This window comes from Misgurnus anguillicaudatus, chromosome 1 (assembly GCF_027580225.2).
Source record: "Misgurnus anguillicaudatus chromosome 1, ASM2758022v2, whole genome shotgun sequence".
Lineage (NCBI taxonomy): Eukaryota > Metazoa > Chordata > Actinopteri > Cypriniformes > Cobitidae > Misgurnus > Misgurnus anguillicaudatus.
The window spans coordinates 31,042,796-31,067,253 of record NC_073337.2 but is presented as its reverse complement, the minus strand read 5'-3'; the positions used below and the strand labels follow the sequence as shown (position 1 = coordinate 31,067,253).

Below are 24,458 nucleotides of genomic sequence, written 5' to 3'. Positions count from 1 at the left end.
CAAAATATAAAATTAAAAAACACAGGTGGAAAGAGGTCACATTGTTTGTGAATCAATAAAACATACAAAGCTGACTTCACATTGCACAATAATTACTAAAAAAAGTGTTACATTTTTACAGTACAAATTTGTTTATGAATCATTAAAAGCATTATTAGAATGTTTAAAACTACTGATTCCCAGGTCTTAAATAAAAAAACTAAGTAGGCTGTGACATCTGGACTAACATTTCATGCTGAGCATGCGCACAAGTGTGACAAGTTATACTCTTTATCTGTTCCTGAGATGAAGGCCATGGAGAAATACATTTCTGATTCTCTAGCAATGGGGTTCATCCGTGCTTCCTCTTTTCCTGCGGGGGCAGGGTTCTTTTTTGTGGGGAAGAAGGACAGATCCTTGCAACCTTGTATTGACTACCGAGGGCTGAACAACATAACAGTAAAGAATACTTATCCTTTGTCATTGATGTCTTCAGCTTTCGAGAGGTTGCAGGGAGCGTCCGTCTTCACTAAATTGAACTTACGTAATACTTATCATTTGATCCGCATCAGGGAGGGGGATGAATGGAAAACCGCTTATAACACTCCTAGAGGCCTTTTTGAGTACTGTGCCATGCCCTTCGGGACATTGAACTTGCCCGCATTTTTCCAAGCACTTGTTAAAGGCACACCGCAGAACTTTTTGAACACTAGGGGGCGCTAGACATGTATTTTTCACGCCTAGCGCCCCTAGAGGCCACAAGCGCCGCAGCACTGTCGCAAAGGAAAAGAACTGGCCAACCTTAAAACTAAACTAAAAACTAAACCTTTAAAATGATCAACATTTTGAGGCATCAGGGAGAAACGCAGTCATGTTACAACTTTCTGATGAGGAACTCGTGGCAGAAGCCATTTCTCAATCTGAAGGTTGCAACCTCCGAATGTCGTATTTCTAAGCTGAATACGTCATCAAGACTGTCTTATTTCAGAATATTAACAATTATAAAGTTGACTATTATACTTATTTAATTGTAAATTGTTGCAGTATGCTTATGACTTGCGAATGTAATGCTCAGATTACCTTAATAAACCAGGCTTAATGACGTATGCAGCCTGCATATTTGACCTCCGGAGGCTGCAGCCTTCCGATATAGAAACGACCAGAAGTATTTCCTTGCCTTTTTTGAAACAAATATTGTTGCATCGTCTCTCTATCCCTCGCCACCAGGAGTGACAGCGGAATGCAGCAAATGAGGAAGAGAGAAGAGAGAAACGCTCGGATCTGATTGGTGAATGAGTTGGGTTTGGTTTTACACTGTGTGAGTTTGAGCAAGTTTGACTGCTATTCCATCCTGGATTGTAATGTAAATACCATAGACCAGGGGTCCCCAACCTTTTTTTCACCACGGACCGGTTTCAGCTTTAAAAAAATTTTGCGGACCGGGTGGGGTGTCATTGGGGGGGGGGGGGGGTTGGGGTCGCTGAGTTGCTGTTCAAACGTGCTGAAAATCCTCCTTTTCAAATGTACGTTTTAAACGGAAGTAAAGATAACAACCATGTATTAGGAAAATTAATAATTGCTTTATTTAGGCTATAGTATATTTTCTATAGACGTGTAAAACCATATTTTGGCGGATTGTTTTTTACTTTCATTGTTTTTACTAGTTTGCCTGCCCATTTAGTCTTAATGGAACCTAAATGAACTTGGCTTGCTGTTGAGGGCAGCTCGAATCTTGGTCGGGCTCGAGACCCAATTCCAAGTAACATAAGAGAAGAAAAATGCAGTGAAGGAGGAGAGATGCCAGAAGAATTGCGGCTGGGCGCAGAGGCACGGAGACTCACGTTTACCATATGATTTTAATGATGATTGACAAGTTTAGGTTCCTTTCAAACCTACGTTAAAAGTGTAGCCATTAAAATATTATAAGCCTAATAGTTTATTTTGATCATGGTGCTACGATCGATGGATAATTCTGAAGTTGTTTTAAAGAAGAATAAAATAATTAATTTTCAGTAATTTGCGCTGTCACACAGTTGAACGTCTCCGTATATGTACATCATTGCGACGTACATTTGCAAATGATTCATAAAGTCATACCTCTGCAATTCTTTGATCGATTGTGTTTTAAAAGTACTGTATGCTTAAACTCTAATGACCACAATGTGATCGCTGATGCGCTGGTAGAGAGAGAGAGGCGGAGAAAGAAGAGCGCGGCTCTGTTCAAAAGTGGAAATGATTGATGTTATTTGAAGTCGGCTCTTAAAGTACAAAATACCCGATTAAGCTATTAGGTGGCTATTATACAAATTATTTTCGGGACGTTCTTGCGACCCGGTGGCAACTTGTACACGACCCAGTACTGGGTCGCAACCTGGTGGTTGGGGACCTCTGCCATAGACAGTAAAAGAAAGATAAATATGTGAACGCAGCATCTGAATACAGGGAACTATATGCAAGATAATCGCTGTCATTTATAAAGAAGATAGCATTTATGTATGAATCAAGATCGTGAGTTTATATAAAAATTGCCTTAAAGGGGAATCGAACTCGGGTGGCCCGTGTCATAGGTACGTGACACTAACACGGCACCACAGAGTCACATAATAGAAATTGCTCTATACACTCCTTCAGTAGCCTCCAGCAAAATTCATGTAAATAAAAAATTGTCTGGAGGAAGCGACGTATCCCGTAAAGCAGTCCAATTTTGTAGTTTTTTTGTGCTTTGGTTTTCATACCAGAAACCCTAGGTTTTAAAGTACGAGTAAAAGCGATACAGACCCCGTCAGGCTATGGTAGACATGTCATTCAACCTATTTAAAGTTGATGGTCTATCTCAAGGGTCTTGAAAATTTATTATGAAGGTTGAAATATTACATGGTGTCGCTTTAATGACGTGTTGCAAGACATGGTAGATCAGTTCATATATTTCTACCTGGATGACATATTAAGAATGGACTTTTTGTCAAGGTGGAAAAATGGGTTTTTCATGCAGTCTGTTTCTTTTCTAGGGCACGTCGTTTTGACTGAGGGTGTCCGCATGGATCCTGATAAGATTAAGGCTGTGGTGAATTGGCCATCCCCAGATTCTTGCAAGGCCCTGCAGAGATTTCTGGGGTTCGTCAATTTTTACCAGCGTTTCGTTCCCAATATCAGCCAACTAGCCACTCCTCTGACTGCTTTGACCTCCCATAGTACTATGTTCAGGTGGTCAGACGCATCCGAGGTTCTAAGAACACTGTCGTAGACCACGTCTTCCGTTTACATGGCCTTCCGACAGACGTGGTCTCCGACAGGGGTCCCCAATTTGTGTCCAAATTTTGGCGAGAGTTTTGCAAGTTGTTAGGAACGACTGATAGTCTATCTTCCCGGGTTTCATCCGCAGAGCAATGGTCAAACCGAGCGAGCCAACCAAGATTTGGAAAGGGTGTTGCGATGTTTGGCCTCCAAGAATCCTTTGTCCTGAAGCCAATATCTTTTTATGGTGGAGTACGCACACAATATATTGCCAGTGTCATCCACGGGCCTATCACCATTTGAGTGTGGTTTAGGTTACCAGCCACCTAATTTTCCTAGTCTGGGATCCGAGATTGCGGTCCCCTCTGCTCACGCCTATGTCCAGAGGTGCCACCTTACCTGGACTATAGCTTGTGAAGCTCTGCTCCGGGCGGGGGCGCGCACCCAGGTTAAAGTCGATCGCCGCCAATCTAAGTCTCCCGTGTATGTCGTCGGTCAAAAAGTGTGGCTTTCTATTCAGAACATTCTGATGCGTTCAGTCTCGAATAAGTTTGCTCCCAAACTTATTGGCCTGTTTGCTGTCGCCAAGATCATTAACCCGGTGACAGTGCGCCTTAACCTCCCTCCTGCGTACAGGAGAATTTATCCTGCATTCCAAATTTCTAAAATTAAACCCGTGTTTCATTCTCATCTTAACCTGCCTGTCCCGGTCCCACAGTCCTTGGTGGACTGGGAAGTTTACAGTTGGAGAAAAGTTGGGTTCCTGCTCGGGACATACTGGATCACACCCTCACTGATGATTACCATCAACAGGTAAAGTAGACTGGGAATGTCAGGTGACGTCCTAGGGGAGGGGGTACTGTCACAGTAGGCAAACACATTGTTTCCTCCATGTCATGTGTGTGGTGTTTACTCACCTGTGATGTCATGTGTTCGTTATCCCAATTCCCTTCACCTGTGTTGATTGTCTCACTCCAGCTGATCATTATTACACCCACTCCATAAATACTCACTTGACTCTATGTTCTCTGCCAGATCCTTGTTCTTATGTTGGTCTCTGTTCTGTTTGACTGTGTGCTGTAATGTGTGGGATTGTGTCGCGTGTCGTCTTCGTGTTGGATGTTCCGGTCTTCTTTGTTGGATTACTCACCACAGACCCACTCCACCAACGTCACCAGCAACCACCAGCACCCGCTCACCACCGTAGTCCTTCGTTACCATTACCACCATCTGTACTCTGTGTTTGTTCCCGTTCTGTGTGTTATCTCCAGTGTTTCAATAAACCTGTGTATATTTCCTGCAACTGATTCCTGTGCATTTATTGTATCGTACCAACACTAACATAGCAATACACACATCAGTAAAGCTCTCTAAACAAACATGGATTACCACCTAGATCAGAAATCCTCACTTTTCATCCAACTGAGCCACACCAGTAGGATAAAGTCAACAGGCAAATCATTGCATTTAATAACCAAATAAAGATACACCCAGAGATACACACCCTACAGTGCTTAATTTAATCAAAGTATAGAGTGATTTCTGTACCACAGTACAACGTGCATACACAAAAACTACCAAAAATATTGCAGATTGTCTTATTTCATTGAAACACATGTTCTTGAAAGTGTTAAACGTTTGTGGCGTCCCTTCCTAAAGTGCCCTTTAAAGGGGGAAATATCTTGATTTGAATGCTTGATTACATTGCCCTGTAAACTGGCAACAACATAGACTTATGAACCACAGAAACCAGCATTGTCATATTAACAACAAGATGACAAAGGGTAATGATGAACATTTTCAAGATTTACAAAACAGTGTTTGTATTATCTATTCATAAATCCTTGACCTTAATTTCTCCTGCATCTCGTCTTTCATCTTCACTTTTATTTCTCCATCTGTTTCGTTGTTGTGGTTGGCAGCGTGAGCTGTTTGGCACTTTAGTGACATGAGGCCAAAGGTTTGGGGACATCACGCAATATACACAAATTTATTATCAAATATATGAAAATATATATTCCTGATATTTAATACAGTCTATAATGAAAGGCACGCAACATACATGGGCTTTTATTTTGTTTTTAATGACCTGACGAATTTCTTTACCCACCCCAACCGACCCACGGGTTACATCTTTATTGATGTTTTATGGTGGTTGGCAAACAGAATAAATAACAGAATAAGCACACAAATTCACACAAAATGTTTTTGTGACGTCACTACCACGAAAGCTTTGGATATTTGATCTGTTTTTTGGCAGCAACATTTTATGTCAATCTCACGTCTTTTGGCCACTCAGACACGTTTCATAACAAGATGTGGCAAACTTATTTGGCTGAACTTATATGAACTCGGAGATCATGGAAATGCTTTCTTGACTCATGTTCTTTTGAACTAAATCTGAATGGATAATCTAAACATCTTAATGCAAATGAGATTAAGACAGAAGTTTTACATAAAATATACTGCATTTGTGTAGGAACAAGGAAATAAAACCCGAGATGTACAGACTGAAAAAATACAAAGCGCTTCAGCTTCAGTCTTCACTGTTCCTGCAGGTAAACATGGAGGTTTTCATTACAATTCAAAGAGTTTTTGTGAGTATTGTTTTTATCCAGTAAATTAACCTTACTTAAAAAACAACTTTCAAACCAAATGCCTTAAGTGAAATAAAAATACCGTAGGTTGCTGTGCTAAAACTGATCATTTATTGAAGCACATTTACATAAAAATATAGCCTTGATTTAGCAGTTTGTGTTGGAAAGGATTTGTTGATTGAGTTACGTTGGCATAAACTTTAAAGTTTATTGCACTGTTAAGTGCAATTCCGGGTTTTAAATAATCAACTTTGGGTCTGTTAATGAAGAAGATGGTGTAAATCAATTAAACCTCAGGTGGTGCTGTTCAGAGGCGGACACTTCTAAAGTATTTTTACTTTCTACATAAAAGTAATTTTTTAAGTATTCGTAATTTATCAGTGTTTTTCTTTGGAAAACATACATTCCAAAGCATATTATCATAATTTTTACTCCACTACATTTAATAATTTTAAGTTTTTGGTTTATATTTAATATTTAAGTACATTAAACATCTAGTATTTTTTTTTTACTTTTACTTAGGCTAAATAAAAAGTACTTTTGTACTTTTACTCAAGAAAAGTAAAAGTACACCATTTTTATGCAATTAGGTATTAAATCAATTTTAATATGAAATATAATAGGAATACACAGTATGATTCTATGCTTTAAAGTGTAGTGACTAGTTTTTAGTAAAGTAATTTTTTTCCCAAGACACTCTGATAAAGCACAGATGCTTAGAAAACTTACTTAAAATACTAAAGAAGTGTCCGCCTCTGGCGCTGTTTGAACCTTTTGATCTCATGATCTCATAATCTCAAAGGTTTGAACCCAAAACAGTCTTAAGATTTGATCTCATGATCTCGTCATCTCAAAGGGTTTCAACATTCTCGTAGCCTTAAGACTCACATCAGTGAGCAACTGTTGAAAATATGTGTTCTTATATATTTAATATGTGGGTCCAAGATGACAAGTTTATATTCATGTGTGCAGCTATATATAAGGCTGGAACACGGGCGTGGCAGGGGGGCTCTGTAGCACCCCCTGCAATGCAAAAAACAAAAACAATGGCGCACAGATTGTGCAAACATGTACACACATTTATAAAAGTTGGTACCCATATAGATCTCATCGACCGGAACAACTTTCGCCCTCAAACCTTTTAGCTCTGCCCAACAGGAAGTCAACCATTTTGGATTGTTTAAAAAATGTATGCGGTGAACTTTTAAATACTCCTCCTAGGGAATTCAATCAATTAACACCAAATGTGGTGAATATGATGCAGAGACATTGGACTTGCTAAATTGCGATTTTGTCTGAAAATGTGGGGTTTCTTTTACCTACAGTCCCCAAATGGGTCAGTAACAACATTAAATAGCCCACTGATATTTACCCACTTGATGCACTTGCCCACTGTGCATCGTTTTCTAGGAAGCACCGTGTAGCGATAAAAAACCTGCGGGGGCTCACCATCGCTGCTTGCAGCTATATTTAAATATTATTTTTGATGTAAATGTTGATATTCCTGATTGATGAATTTGAATAACCAAATTATTGGATTAAGTGTAACCTGCATGCAAAATACAGTGGCCAGAAAAAAGTATGTGAACCCCTAGGAATGAACTGGTTTTCTACAGTGATTTGCCATAAAATGTTATCTGATCCTCATCTATGTCACACAATAAACAAACACGATGTGCATAAGCTCACAAAACATACATAAATCCAGTTTTTTTTTTTTTTTTTAAACACCCATTAAACATTCACGGTGCTGGAGGAAAATGTAAGTGAGCCCATGGACTAATTACTTTATTGAAAGCTTTTTTTTGTCAGAAGCTGGCAAACTGGAGTCCAATTAATAAAATGAATTTAAATGTGTGGTTTAGTACAACTTTGATTGATATTAAGACACTCACATATTTTAAGATTGCTGTCCTTAAGAAGCATCAGCTCTTCTAAACCATGCTCTTATAAAGATATCTGATCATGAGATTGCACTCCATAAGGCTGAAAAGGGATACAAAACAATCTCAAAATGTTTAGACCTCCATCAGTCTACACTTAGACAAATTGTCTATAATGGAGACAGTTAAATACTGTAGCTACCCTCTAGGAAAGAAGTGGGCGCACAGTCAAGATGACTCCTAAGACACCATGCAGAATACTCAATGAAGTAAAGAAGAACCCACAAGTAGCAGATAAAGGCTTGAAGACATCATTGGAACGGGCACACAGCTCTGTGCCTGAGTCTACCATACGCAAGTCTTTGGACAGGCACGGTGTCTATGACAGTACACCACGGAGGAAGCCGCTGCTCTCCCGAAAAACATTGCTGTGAGCCTGAAGTTTGCAAAAGAGCACCTTGGCAAAATCCAGTGCTACTGGGAAAATGTTTTATGGATTGATGAAACAAAAGTTGAATTTTTTTGGGAAAATGTTATGGCGGAAAATGGGCACAGCTTACCAACATCAAAACATCATCCCAACAGTGAAGTATGGTGGAGGGAACATCATGATTTGGGCTTGCTTTGCTGCTTCATGGCCTGGACCACTTGCCATCATCAAGGGTAAAATGAATTATTAAGTTAAAAAAAATCCTACAGGATAATGTCAGGGTGGCTGTCCACCAGTTGAAGCTCAGTAGAAGTTAGTTGATGCAACAGGACAATGACCTTAAGCATTGTAGTAAATCCACTACAGAGTGGCTTAAGAAAAACAAAATGCACCTGCAGTGGCCTAGTCAAAGCACAGACCTTAACCTGTGGAATGACCTTAAGAGAGCGGTTCACACCAGACATCCTACAAATGTGTCTGAGTTAAAGCGGTTTTGTAAAGGGGAATGAGCAAAAATTGCTTCTGAACGATGCGCATGTCTGATTCAGAACTACTGAAAGTGCTTGCTTGAAGTATTTGCTGCCAAATGAGGCTCAACAAACTGTAAATCCAAGGGTTCACTTACATTTTACTCCAGCACTATGAATGTTTAATGGGGGTTCTCAAAAAAGACACAAGAAACTAGAATTATTTGTGTGTTGTCACCTTATGCGCATTGGGTTTGTTTATTGTTGTGACCTAGATGAGGATCAGATCACATTTTTTGGCAAATCACAGTAGAAAACCAGTTCATTCCTAGGGGTTCACATACTTTTTCTTGCCACTGTAAATTGTTAGTATTGATTCATTTTAATTCTTCAGTGGCTCAGTGGTTCATGTAGGTGGTCTACAAATCGGAAGGTTGGTGGCTCCACCAGACCAAGTGTCGAGGTGTCCTTGAGCAAGACATCTAACCCCAGCTGCTCCCGATGAGCTGGATGACGCCTTGCAGGGCTGACACCGCCGTCGTTGTATGAATGTGGGAGTGAATGGGTGAATGTGAGGCTAATTGTAAAGCGCTTTGGATGGCCATAGGTATGTTTAAAGCGCTATATAAATGCAGTTCATTTACCATTTCAGAAATTGTTATTTCCAGTAGATTAGAAGGAGTCAGGTAGTGCCGCAAAACAAGTATGTCAGGATATGATCAAATTGATGTTTTGATGTTGAATGGAGCATGGGACACATTCACCAGGACTCTCAGATTTACCTGACTTAGCAAGTTGCATGATTGTGACTAAAATAACTATTTTTATGATCGGAGCAAGCATGGGGCGGCCAGACATAAAAGTAATAGTTTACCTGGCAACCTCTGACTAAGATCAGACTGACAATTTTGTGTCTGTGAGATATACACAACAGCCAACGTGTAGTCTGTGTGATATCAGGTCCATAATGAACGAATAACTAAGATTATGATAATTTTTAACTAATCAAATATCTAAATTATGATCAACAGATAATTTGTACAATGCACTAAATTTCTATTATATTAAATTGCAGTCAGATTATAATTTAAATACAGAGGTCAAAGAAAATAATTTAATCCTGATATTAGAATTATTCTTTTAGAAGCGCCAAGACATGAAAGAACAAGAGATCCCTTGACCCATGCCATTGGAATCCGTTGTTGGGCCGATATGTGGCTCGATCCTTAAATAAGTATTTTGATTAATTAAAATGTTGATGAAGTGTTAAAATCCTAAATAAATCAGGCATAATTTAAATTCAACAATGACAGTAAGTTGTCAATGTACAAATGTTTTGAAAAAAACACTACTGCAAATGTTTAAAAAGGATTATTTTAATTAAATTCAACTGCACAACTAACAGAAACACTGATCACCATAAAATTTATTTCAGACAAATCTGATTTTCAATATAATCTGAACTAAAGTTAAACCATTGTCAATTCTCATCAAAGATGTTTGTGCATGTATGAAATCTTACCAGAGGATGCTTAAACAACCTTTTTTAACATTCCGGGGTGTGTTTCCCAACAGCATCGTTAGCCAACTACTGTTGTAAGTTCAACAATTTGGTGTTTCCTGAAACCATAGTTTAAACGAAGATTCGTAAGCTGCATCGCAAACTTTTTTGGTTTGAACGACAGCTCTTCATCTGTCGTTAGAAGCATAGTTCCTTGTTATTATAATATGTAGACTTTCATTGATCATGATTTTGAACAAAATTAGCAAAAAATGTAGTACAGTCTATGTCCATCATTCTAAATATATAAAAATGTCATATTACGTTTTTAAGTTTGTAAACAGAAATAAAGTGCTGCATTTAAAAACTGCTCATGTGCGCAGTCCTGGGGAATCCCTGTGAGGAGTGACGTAAGAGGGAACTTGCGTATGAATTACATATTTTGTGATTTAGTTATCTGTTGTTGTTTTTAAGATAAGTCTTTTGATGAAATTTACGTTATTTACAGCTTAATTATTACTCCACCTCCCACGTGACATCATCAACTATGTTGTGGATCCAACATGGCTCAAATGACGAATGTGCGACAAGGTAACTATGCTTTCAGGAAAGCACGCGGTTGAATGGATAGAAGCGCACGTCTGGACATGTTTTTTTGTGTGTACGTGTCCGTGCGATTGATTAAGATTCCCGTCGAGCGATATGAAAACAAAATGCTGCCAGACATTGAACTTAAAAGATGACGGGGCATTATCTATATCACTTTCTGTTTCTACCAAAGTCATGTTGCTGATTTTCAGTTCAAGCAGCAGGTGATTCAAACGATGTCTGTGTGACTGCGGTGAAGCACAGGTGACACTGGTACAGAATAGATCACGTGTTGTCCGGTCAACGAATAAAATGAAAAGAACGGCATCGTATAAATATCCCCACCATGCACAATGCAACACCGTGGCATTTTTTGTATCGCGAAGTATCGTTACATCCCTACTTCTTACTAGTTTGTATTAAGTAAAGTTGACTAACTATATACAGTATAGGTCAGAGCAGCTGTTAGAATTCACATTGAAAGTTTTTTCAGATTATTTAAATGTGTTAATAAACTCTTTTCATTTATTGTTTAGGATTCGCTGTAGACTGTTAACCCATCACCAATGGAAATGATTCAGTTACTGCTTTTCTCAGGTCAGTGCACTCATACAGACACAGGACAACACTCATTTAACACCTGGGGTCTGACAAAGTTAATTTTCAAATGTTTCTGTCTACTATTTATTACTTTCGTCTCAACAGGATTCTGGATGTTCACACAGAGCAACTCAAATAAATTTGTTCTCATCCAGGAGAATAAGACCTGGGCTGATGCACAAGTTTACTGCAAAAAATATCACATTGACTTGGCCACAATTGCAAGCACTGAAGACCAGACAAGTCTACGAGAAGCGGTTAGCACTGTGCTGCCTCCATTGGCCTGGACTGGAGGGTACAGAAAAAATAACACTTGGGGGTGGATTTATACGTTAAATTTCGCAGTATTCTCATTCTGGAAGCCTGGACAGCCAGACAACTTTTATGGAAAAGAGGAATGTGCTGTTATCAGTGCCAGTGGATGGGAGGATACAGCATGCGGTCAAATGTTACCATTTTTTTGCTTCACTGGTAAGAAACATGTCTATATAATGTATATATTGTGAGTGGTGAATACTATTTATTGAAGCGATATTGCTCGAGTAGGAGTGTGATATGTCTGTATATCAGAATGGCTGTGATTAAACCAGAGACACGAGGCCGCAGGCAGTTCGACAGCACAAATCTGTGTGTAGACAAATCTTCATGAAAGTGGTGTTCATGGTAGCCCAGGTGAAAAAGTAGTACACTTCCATAGTGTACTTAAAGTGCTTTATTTTCGCACACTAATTTTATACTTAATATACTAAACATTTATCTTTAGTACTTCTTTAGATGTTCTTAAGATCATCTAAGTTTACTTCACTGTGCTATTTTGAGACACCATAAATATGAACTAAAATGTGCTAAAAATGATAATCTTAAGAACATCTTAACTCTTTCACCGCCAGCGTTTTTTTAAAAAGTTGCCAGCCAGCACCAGCGTTTTTCATGATTTTCACCAAAGTTTAATGCCTTCCAGAAAATGTTCTTCTTTAAATATATAAAAATACAATACATCAAATGAAAGAACAGACCCTCTGCTTTCAAAAAAAAAAAAAAAAAAAACGTTTCATCCTACCTTAAGTGATTCTTTTGTAATCAGCATTTGAATATGGGTAGGTTTCTGCAAAAACACCACATTTTGAGCAAAAAGCAGAGATAATTTCATTTTTGTGATGGACTTTTCATAGAGATCCCATTCAGAGCGATCTTTAAAACAGACACGGACATGCAGCAGCTTGTCATAGGGCAATACTTCCGGGTTTAAAAAAGTTGCGCATAATGGTGGATAATAGCGGTATTGCAGAAAGACGGAAGCGTTTTTCTCTTAACTGACAAGATATCTCGTCAATGGCGGTGAAAGAGTTAAGAAGTACTAAAGATAAATTTTTAGTATATTAAGTACAAACTTAGTGTGCGAAAATAAAGCACTTTAAGTACACTATGGAAGTGTACTACTTTTTCACCTGGGAGAAATAATGGGCCTTAACCCTGGAAAATTATTTTTCACGATTGTATGTATGATCACCCTAAACATCATTTGTACCCCCATTTAATGTTAAATAATGTTTTAATGTTAATGTAACACTGGGGATTTTGATGTTTGGAAGCCTCCTTTACAGTACAAATGGTGAATGTTTCTTTTATTTGACACACTGACTTCAGGTCTTCATGAGCATTTTTTTTAAAGTAGGGTGATCATACATGCCATTCATCCAAGACGCGTACTGGCCAGGATTTTGGGTGTGTCTTCCGGAAGTCGTATTTGTCGACCGCATACGTCATCAAGGTTCTCACATTTCAATTAAAAACATAAAACATACAATCGTCATCATGAAGTGTAACGGTTGCTTGTCTGAAATAGAACCTGAAATATTAAACCCTGAGGACAAATACGACTTCCGGAAGATGCGTCTGAGAAAAATGGCAAGTACGATCACCCTAATTAAAAGCAGATATAAAGCTGAGTTGAATCAGGTTTGTTTAGACAAGGAGACATTTAGTGTAAAAAAGGAATGTAACAAATGACCTCATTCTCATTTTATCACAGTGAACAAACCAGACAGGTTTGTTTTCATCTCTCAAAACAAGTCACAGGTAGATGCTTGGGCTTACTGCACAAAGTATCACACACACCTGGCCATGATTTTGAATCAAACTGAAAATGACCTGCTGGTGAATATGATGGTAGGATATGACAAAGCATGGATTGGTATGTTTAAGGACAATTGGAGGTGGTCAGATAATACAATTAACAAGTTCCCCATAAACTGGAGCACTGGACAACCTAACATTACTGGCGCATACCCACTTTGTGGCGCTACAACTCTTGATGGATTTGATGATCGATTCTGCACAGAGACCCTTCCATTTTTCTGCTTTCGTTGTAAGTTTCTTGAGTAAAAAATATCAAAACTGGCCAACACTTTTTGCAATTTCCAAGTATAAACAACTTTATTTTTGAAATTTAAAATAACAACTGGCACTCATTAAAATGTAATTATTTACAGATGTAAGTTTTTGTTGATCTCTTCATGTAATATTCTAACAGATTCAAAGAATAAGATCATGAGAGTGGAGTTGAAATCGAGTCAGAATCCAAATGATCCTGCGGTGATGAAGAGAATCTTACAGTTGGTAAGAGGACCTATTATACCACTTTTACAAGATGTAATATAAGTCTTGAGTGAGCCCAGAATGTGTTTGTAAAGTCCCACAGATCATTTATTTATAAAATGCCCTTACTTGGGTGAGATCAGAAAAATATGGTTTTCATGTGTGTACCTTTAAATGCAAATGAGCTAACAGACGTTCACATAATAGAAAATGCAGTTTGATTACAGATAGTTCAACCTATCTGTCTGAATGAATTATGTAAATCCAGCAATGGACAATCCTTGTTTGCAGAGGATTATTAAGAGGAGTGGTTGGATTTTTACATTTTAAATTACTTTTCTTAAGGAACAAAACATTAATGCTGCTGAGTAGAAATACTGACATGAAAAAAATTATAGGCACATTCACCCCCCAAATATCAATTATGACAATATATCGCCCCATATATCGGTCGACTACTGGCTTAAATGATTAATAAATCTAGTTAAATAAATCAATAAATACTTGACTGGTGATTTTTAGTGTTTATCCGACTCTTTTTTTAAAAAATATCTAGTTATAGTTTAGCTTTTCTTTACATTTTTGTATGTCCTATTTTTTATCCTATTGGTGTAAAGTGTCAGTTGTGTTTTTAGTTTAGGTAAAATAAGTTTGTTTGTGTGATCAGTACTCATGATTGATTCTGTTCTTCAGATAAAGCAGAAACTGAAGGATCGTGGGATAGGGAATGACACAACATTGACGTGGAGAGTTCAGCCAGATGGAAATGTTTTCACATCAAAACATGAAAGTGAAGTGAATCAAACACACTGTTCAGACCCTTCCTTTTAAATATAACAGGTACCATATCTGACGATATTAAAGACTGTTATTTATTTAAATCAAATTATTCTAAAAATGATATTAATTGAATTTTTACTTCATTAAATTTTTTAGTTTAATTCATTTTATATTTTAATTAATCAAATTAATCTTGCATAATCTAAGGCATTTCAAAAATTAATTTGACAAAATGTGTCTTATGCTGCGTGCACACCGTCAGTTTCTTGCGCTGACAGATCGACACAATCTCGTTCATTTAAATCAAAACTTGGTGACTTTCTGCAACACAATCAACAGTGAACATTAGCAAAAGGAAGTGGGCGTCTCTATCTACTCGACCAAATCAAGAACTGTTCAACTTTAATTAGGAACGCCTTCTCATGGCCTCATTGAACGAGATGAGTGGCACACAGCGGCAAAGTCTCTGGTGATGTGCACACAGCATTAGAAGTCAATTTTTGTTTTTATTATTGTTTTCATTTTAAGTACTTTCACAGCAATCTATTTTGCAGTAAACTTTGTAAGAGTTGCGTTTGCGGTCTGTATTTTTATTGTCCCTTTATATATATACACACATAAACAGGTTTTAGTTGGGGTGTGATGCTTGTAGTAGCAGCAAGGGCTGCATGCGTTGACTGTAAAGTCTGTAATAGAATGCTATGCATTAAACAAAAATGATCAAACTTGAGTCGCTGAAATTATATATAAAATGTTTATTATGGAGTTTACTTCTATTGTAATTAGAAGTAAATTCTATTTAATCTATTCTAATTTGGTTTAGTATCATATTTATCCATATCAAATATAATTTGTAAAAATATAATAATATTAAGTTCAAGGTGTAAACTTTTAAAAAGAACTGGGCTGCGTTCCCCGAAACCTTCTTAGCTCTACGTCGTTCTTAAGTTGTACCTTAAGCTGTACCTTATCGTTAATACGTGTTTCCCGAAACGTTCTTAGTTACGTATCTCTTCTGTAAGTCGTTCGTTCGGAAGGTTGGTCTGGAGCAATCTTAGCTATACCTTATCCCACTTGACTCCGCTAGGGGCCATGACTGTGATAAAAGCTTGTGTATATTGCAGTCTATATAACTAAATATCTGTTTAAAATAAAGTTGAAGTACACTCCGTGTTAAATTAGGCATTTTTTATTTATTTTAAGAATAAAACATTCACATAATTAGACATTATTACACTGATGGTTGTTAGATTTTTTATATTTTTTTCCAAAGGAACATCAGCTGTGAACTATTATTACAGGCTAAAGAAACTATTAAAAAAAGATTTTGGGTGGAGGAGTTGGTGAAACTATGGCAGGCAGCTATACAGCGAATCTTACTATTTTATTTGTGCATTTCATATCCGTTAAAACTTTAGTTTACCGGCTATTTTAGCTGCAAATAAAACAAATCAAGTTAAAAAATTGCATGCCACGGGAGCACATTCATCACGAAATCATAATTGTTGATTTTCCTAAATATTATTATTGATGTTAATTCGACTTTGCATCGAAGTTTTTTTAATGTTTTATAACTTTGAGGCAACTGCATGCCATATTCTTTATAAACATTAAAAAGAAAATGCTCCACTTGATAATTGCTTGTATAAGGTCAACAAATTTTCCACATTAAAACTAATCAAAGCTTAAACCTTAAACAGTCATACTATATATTTATATATCATATAATATATATTTTATGTTATATTTAAGATAAACAGACAGGCGCGGCTCCAGAAATGCGTCCATTAAGCGTTATCCGCATTGTAAACGCGCTGCTTGCGCAGTGTCCAAACACATAAACGCGTGAACTAATGAACAACAATTTGTTTTTCTATATTTTAAGTGTTATGCCAAGCCAGGTGACTTGCACGACCCACCTTATTCCCCTGTGCAACGCATTTATTGCGAACCCCTAATATAAATTATCCTTTAAAGTGAAGGAATAATGGATGCATTGGAGCAGTTTATGCATTATACTTTTGGACATGAAGTTGCGAGTTTTGCACGGGTTTGATATAAAATAAAATATACAAGGTTTATATTTAGTTGTTTTCAATTTGAAATATTTTTACCAGATATTCCCAATAAATGTAACTTGAACTATTTCTGAAATGTTTCTTTAATAAATAACACCGCTCTCTCATAACGCAGCGAAGTACCTATTACATAAAGTGAACAATTGATTGTCGAGCAATCGATATCAACCTATTCAGCACCATCGCCATGGACAGCAGCTGGTAACGTCGTACGTAAGAAAGTATACCTTAAGAAACCCTCTAAGGTACAGTTCGGGAAACACGCCTAGAAAAGGTAAACCTGTAGTTAAGGTTTAACTTAAGAGTCTTCGCAGCGCGCTAAGAGAGAACGTTGTCGGGAAACGCAGCCCTGGACTTTTCAAAAAAATTAAATCTATTATGCTGGTGTAAGTGTAACCTTTAACCTGAAGTATTTAGTTTAAGAAATCAACTTTTAAACATAATTAATGAAAAGATTATTATAAGATGTTCGGTAATGATTTGTTACCTTTGTAACACTTTTAAACCTTAATAAAAGTCATTTGATTTACTTAACCCTGTCTGTCTCCACTGTCTTGTACTGTTATTTTATTGTTATAAGTGTTGTTCTTTGTTATTTTTCTCCAGTTTTCCTTGTTAATTACCTTGATCGTTAATGTAGCCACACCCATATCCATGTTTTTTGCTACGGTCAAATTTTGTGAGATGTTGTGTTTAGGGTTAGGTTTGGGAGTAGGATTAGGAGATTTTAATGAGATTTTGTCCGTAGCTGTATTCCTTCTGGCCACAACCCTGTTTTTTGCCATAGTAATTCATTAGTTTATCAATTAGTTTCCTCTGTACATTTATAGCCCTGCCTGTATTTAGTTTAGTTTAGATTATTACAATAAACCCAAACCTGCATGCGCCTCTGCCACAAAACAAAATAAGATACAGATAACATTTAAAAGTGGCACAATTTATAGTTTTCTTTATTTCTTAAATAAAACACAGATGAAATGATGATTTAAATAATGACCTTTATATTCATTTAAATTATTCAACAAGACTGCTCAATTTCTAAAGTTTGAGGTACAATCTCTCAACTCATTGAAAAATACATCTGAACATTGTTTGACTGAGCAAAATTACCAAAGAAAATAAAGTATATATTTTTTTTTCTAAAAACTAAACTTAAGTAAATTGTCAATGGAATAAGAAAAAAAAAATTGAAATTAGTTTCCTTTTTTAAATAAAAACTCAATTCAAGAACTTTTTCTTAAAAGTTTTTTTCAAGAAGAAAAAAATTGCTTAAAAATCGACTTATTTTTCTAGGTCATTTCGATCATCAAGAAAATACAGAATTTTTTGATAATTCTACTGAAACAAGACAAAAAATAAACTAAATAAGCATGTCATTCTTTGCATTGTGATTCTGACTTTTAGTTTTTTATTTATTGTAAAGGTAAATTCTGATCTATTTTAAGTCTGTAAGTTTTTTATTGTTTTTGCTGTATCGATGATTTCGTATTATGGTCAGTGTTCACCTTCAAATGAAAGAAACGAGATTCAAATATAATGATTTGTTTTATGCTTGTAGCATGTTTCCTGTTCGAGGGAACTCAAAGCTGCATTAGGTTTGTGTTTACTATGATAAAACTTCTGTCGTACATTGGTGTCTGATGTCTGTGTTGTAGGGGTGACCCCGAATAGTAGAAGATTTGATGCTTCGATAAGAGAAGTCTGATTTATGAAATGAGGATCGGTGTTTGGTGTTCACTTTTAAATGATGAAAAAAGAGATTCCCGAAACAAATGATTTTAAAATGAACAGCTGTTTCTGTACCTAATGTAAATACAGAGATGATCAAAGTCAAAGCAAGCAGGTATTTATGTGCAAAAAATAAAGCGTAGTGTCTATAAAATCATTCATTTCAGTATTTTTCTGGTTATAAATTAACGTTTAAGAAATAGTATATAAAGATTTGTTTTTATCATTTACAGTAACAAAGACAAATCATATTTCATTTGTCATTTTTTTTTATCTCAAAATTACATGAGATCGCTGAACTAGCTGGGGCTTCCAAGGCAGAATCACATTTGTTATTTATTAGGTTTAGTTATCAAAAAATATATATATTTTTTTGTGTGATGTTCTGTACAAAATGTTATGAGGAATAATGTAACGAATGTTTTTACAGATTGTCTTTCATTTTAACAAAGACAAAACTGATTATGCATTTTTTATCTTTTTAAAATCACACTTTATGAGAAAGTTGTTTCTGTGTGCTGTTTGTGAGAGAAAATAAAAGTTACCCATTTGTTGACTACCTGTTCTTGTCCCCCTTCCAGCCCATGTATACACACATAGATGATTTAACTATCAGTTGACTATAGGCAAGATTCGACAATTCTGATTTGAATATGTAAATCCTTAGTCGGGGACACCCTTAGTGTCTTGTTTAGGATTTGTTCTGCATGTTATTTGTTAACTTGTTACATAATTTCTATGGTTACTGATTACATAATAATTAATCCAATTGCCTCAGTGATTCGTTGGTGTCTCCTTATGTATTTATTAGTTCAGTTTCAGTTTATTTGTCTATTCTCGTTTGTGACTTTTGCTTTGTTGGTTTATGTTTTGTTAGTGTTGTTTATTTGTTCATGTTTTGGTGATGGTTGTCCTCCTGGAGCTTTGTCTCATCTCCACACAGGATGTCTAGAGATCAGATTCTTGGTCATCATTTAAAAGAGCAGACCAAGAACTGCTGACTGCCAGAGATCAGTAAAGATGAGTGATTGTTGTGTCATTTCATTGAAGTAACATTGTTCCTGGCAAGACAAGCAGTTGCCTTCTGCGGTGAAAATACAAAACTAAATACAAACCAGGCCATTAAAAAAACCTTAAAAAATTCAAACAAGAAGGAATTCTAGTTTACATGCTTTTACATCTACAGCCACACCTGAACATAAAATGGCCGTCATGTTTTGATCTCTACATTTTGGCTTTTATCTCAAACACAAATCTTTATGCAAAACCTTTTCCATTTTGAAGATGCCGAGATTGATTTCCATTCAGATGTTGTTTACAGTATGAGGCTCCTCATTCAAATAACATTTAAGAGAAAGAAAATATGTGACCACTGTTAAACATCTGTGCATCTTCTAAAAAAACAGGTTAAAATAAGTACACTTTATTTGGTTATTATACTATTTTCATGCATTGATTCTGTACCATTAAAAGTTGTAAGACTTTAATCTTAATAAAAGACAAACTTAAGAACATCTACATGTACTCAACTGTGCTATTTATTTAAGTACACTAAAAATCTTTTGAAGTATTACTTAATTTTGATATACTTCCTCAAGTACACTGACACACTGGTGTAGTAAAAATATTCTTTAAATAAGAATATTAGAAGTATATAACTTTTACTTATGAATATACTTGCTGGTATTTAACCATATTTTTAGTAAATTAAAGTGTATGCTTTATTTTTACCTGGGCACTTGATTATGATTTGCCAAACCATGGTTTTGCTACAGCTTATGCAAAGTTTTTGTGCACTCATAACAAAAGATGGTTACAGAGAAAGAAGCCCGACAGAAAAACAGCTTTTGTTTGGGATGGTCAGAAAGATGATTACACATTGTCATTTATTACTACATTTTGGTGTATAAACTTTAATGGTCATTCATTAAATCATGGGTTAAACGAGATCATGGTATAAATTATATGTTTTGGTTTCAGTTTTTTAAATTAGCTTAAAATGGCTAAGCTACGCAAAAACTGTCACATAATCCTAGGGACGAAAAATGCCCCATTGAAAACCATTATAACTACCATTTTTGACCACCCATTTATCTTAACTAATACATACCTTTATGTCAATATATCATTTTGAACTACTGGACTTCAAATTTTGATTTTTACGTGTCCACCAGGTGGCGCTACTTTTCACCATTCCATGCATGCTTCAAAATGTCACAATTTTTGCTGTTTTCTGCAGGGCGCATTGCTACCGATAAGATAAACCTTTGATAACCAGATTACCAGATGGCTAAGGACTTTCTATATCTCATTGACTCTTTTAATTTTGTGCAGTCTGTATCTGGTCCCACACAGGACCATGGTCACACATTTGATCTTGTCCTGTATATTGGTTTGCCTGTGCTTAACCTAGAGATATGTGACACCGTTTTTTCTGATCATACGCCTGTACTACTTGAAATTGAGAGGGTGCAGTAGAGGGTGGGCATCAAGGGCACAGCACTCAGATGGTTCAGATCGGACTTGGAAGGTCAGACCTTCTGTGTCAGCTGTGGTGACTTCCTCCTAAGTCCTCCTCCGCTCCTCTCACCTGTGGGGTTCCGCAGGGCTCAGTGTTAGGTCCTCTTTTATTTTCCCTGTATCTGTTACCGCTTGGCTCAATCCTCAGGGAGCATGGCATGTCTTTCCATTTTTTATGCAGATAGCCATAGTCATAGGATAGCCAGAGTTATGTATTTCTTTTTAAGAAGAATGGAACCATCAGACTGCTGCTTGAGTGTCTAAATGATGTACAGGCCTGGATGTCTCTTAACTTTTAAGTTTTAATATAAAAAAGACAGAGGTGATGGTTTTTGGTGGCACCAGTGTGACTTCCTTTACTGACCTGGGTGCCCTGTCTAAGTACAAGAAACCAGTGATTAATAACCCAGGAGTTAGAATTGATTCCGACCTTAAGCTAGACAGTCAGATCAGAGCAGTCTAGCTTTTTTCAGTTGAGGCAGCTGGCTAAAATAAAGCCTTCCCTTTCACGGCAGCAATTTGAGACAGTAATACACGCCTTTCTTACAACTCGGCTGGATTACTGTAACGCACTGTATGTGGGGGTTAGTGTGTCCTCTGTTGCTCGGCTGCAGTTGGTTCAAAACGCTGCAGCATGTATGTTAACTGGAACACTTAAATACGAGCATATTACCCCTATACAATTATTTATATTCAACACATCCAAAGTCTTCTCTCTTCGAAGGCCAAATTCTGCATTATAAACTAGTCCAGTAATAAAAACGACGAGAGGCCAGAACCAAAACAAAATCAATCTTTATTTTGGTTCACACTCATGTTGTTTATGCAGGTACACGGCAGCCATGGCTATAGGTATGAGCATGGCAGGAGAATGTCATTTTGAAAATGGCAAGGCATTACAGCACACATAAGGTTCTAGAAATAATTATGCACTCCGAGAGCGAAGATGGCTCCTCAATTTCTCAAGCCGACGCTTCAGAAGACTCGTTAGAAGGTGGAAGTGGAAGGGAGATGGATGAAGTGGCGGCAGGATGGAAGTCAAAAATGGAAAAATCTTCTGGTCTCCAACTAACACTGAGATGCTTCGCCACATCCCAAAAGCCAGAGATTTGATCCTAGGGCTTACACACTATGCCACTGTCCGAATCAGTACCCTGACTTCAAGCTTTTCATTGATGCTGATGCATGAAATCCTGCAGCACGGTGGGGCCATGACGAACCTGCATGGGAGACACTCAATCGCAGACTGGAGAGATCTTAAAACAGAGGAACTGCAGGTTTATTCTCCTAAACATTTTGTCCAATCTTCAGCAACATTTTGCTCTCAAAACGAGAAAAAAAATATAGATATATTGAATAGTAACCACATCTAGAAGTGCTAGAAATGTATAAATTTAAGTTTGTGTATAAAAGTAATCTCAATATACAAAAATTGTTCTTATTCAGCCTTATCCCATCCTAGATATATGAGATTCAGTTTGGTCTGCTACTTTTGCTGCACATACAACACAAATTAAACCCATGATTTACCCCCAAGTTGTCAGAGATGCATATGTCCATCATTTTTCAGACGAACACATTTTTGTTTATTTTAGATAATGTCCAATATCCAAATGTAAAACTTTGCTGTGATTTCACTCGCTGTCTTAACAAATGTTCATAACATCTAAGAGTTACTCTGCAGGGTGTAATGCTTGACCAGACAAAACCATATTTTTATAAAAAATAATTTATTTAAAAAATATGCTCATTTTGTATTTACAAAACCAGATAAACTAAAAGAAAACGGGTATTTACTGTTTGGCTGTGTTTACAGACATGTTTAATGATAGTAATCCCATTTTGTTGTTTATGAAAACTCCTCTCTTTTGGAAACTGTACTCATTGATGTTATCTGTCAGTACCGTGATCATGTCTTCTGATGCAAACATTTGGAGGTTCTCCAGTGATATATGAAAGGAGATTGCCAATAACAGAAATATCAGTATTGAGACTAATAAAATCATTTTTCAGACAGTAATACCTGTCATGCTACAAAAAAGTACATTTGTAACAGTTTAGAAGGACAGTTAATTAATGTTATGTCCATGGTGCACAGGTAAATTTTGCTACCCTTCAGACCCAACGTTGTGAAATAAAAACATTGACATAATATTAGATTTTGAGCTTGTTATCAAAACATTCAGCTATATCTTAAACTCTGCATGATCTAGACACATAACTAATCACAGAAAAAAATATTTTAGGCATTTCACTTACATGATTGTTGATTGATTTAGTCCAGTAAAAAAGGTCATGTTCTTAAAGGCAGATTTGCAGGTTTTGTAAGTTCACGGCCAGGAAAACAAACCTATTTACAAAGTATACCATTCAATTATCGCAGGGTTAAACAATATAACTTTTTAGTTGTGCAAATGTGGTTTAAAAAAAAAAAAACATGTACAGGTATACGTTATTAGATTTTAAAATGATGTTGTAATATTACAACCGAGGGTTAAATATGGATATTTCTTCAACAAATTGGCACGTATTACCCTCAGAAGACCCTCGTTTATGATCGTGGAGCCATTTGGTTTTATTTTGTGAAGGATGGATGCACATTTTTTTGGACTTGAAGGAGGTGGACCCCGTAACTTTATACTTGATTAACTGAAATATCAAAACATTTCCTAAAATAATCCTTGTAGGTTGTTGAGGCCATTTTTTATGTCTCTGTCACCAAAAATCATTCCATTTGCTGAAACACAAATCTTATATTTACACATATTTTGAGAAAATGCTTTGAAATTTTCCAAAAACTCAAGAATATACCTTGGGCAAATTTACTACCCTTTGGGTTGTACGTGTACAAAAAAAAAAAGCCACTGAATTAAACGGCTGTAAAAATGTATCAGATTAATATTTTTTTCCATTTTTTTACGTGAATCTGTTAGTCCAGTGTTTTCAAACTGGGGGCCGCGAGATGGTGCCAGGGGGGGCCCAGTTTTATGACATTTTATGAAATACATTTATTTATCATGAATTCTGTGTAATTAAACTTAAAAAAAAAACTATTCTAAAGCTTAATATTTTAATAAAAAAACCCATTAAATTACACAAAAAAGTAGTGCTTTTGGTTAGTAGCCTTGTCAGAAATTTTCTTTGGGGGGCCGCGAAGGAATGCACCGTCACAAAGGGGGCCGCACACTGAAAAAGTTTGTGAACCACTGTGTTAGTCAACCTCAGTATTAATCAAAACAAAATCTTCACAAAAATTCAGTGATTTTAACTCTTTAATTGCAAAGTTTATAAGTGGTGTCACTGATTTGGGGATAACACTAAAAATGACTGATATTTCATATAAAAAGTGATTGTAAACTGGACATTTTATAGCAGTTTAATTTAGTGGATGTTTTCATCCACTAACGAAAGTTAGTAAATTTTAACAATTCCCAAGGATTAACGTGCCATAGAAAACTCTTTTCTGGAAAGTGTG

General features: G+C 36.4%; 1 protein-coding gene across 1 annotated transcript; it reads left to right on the top strand.

The window, feature by feature from the left end:
• Positions 1-11,243: 11,243 nt before the first annotated feature.
• On the top strand, positions 11,244-15,368 carry LOC129431984 (C-type mannose receptor 2-like). The gene is made up of 4 exons (XM_073869032.1): positions 11,244-11,750; positions 13,312-13,647; positions 13,813-13,898; positions 14,571-15,368. Exons 1-4 carry the CDS (start codon positions 11,246-11,248, stop codon positions 14,706-14,708), a joined length of 1,065 nt encoding a protein of 354 aa, XP_073725133.1. The 5' UTR covers positions 11,244-11,245; the 3' UTR covers positions 14,709-15,368.
• The last annotated feature ends 9,090 nt before the right edge of the window (positions 15,369-24,458 follow it).

Bases quoted from the DNA above. Each gene is read 5' to 3' on its own strand.
- LOC129431984 (XM_073869032.1), top strand. From the start codon at position 11,246: ATGGAAATGATTCAGTTACTGCTTTTCTCAGGTCAGTGCACTCATACA. The intron at 11,751-13,311 runs GTAAGAAACATG...ATTTTATCACAG, and splicing joins ACCATTTTTTTGCTTCACTG to TGAACAAACCAGACAGGTTT. The intron at 13,899-14,570 runs GTAAGAGGACCT...TCTGTTCTTCAG, and splicing joins TGAAGAGAATCTTACAGTTG to ATAAAGCAGAAACTGAAGGA.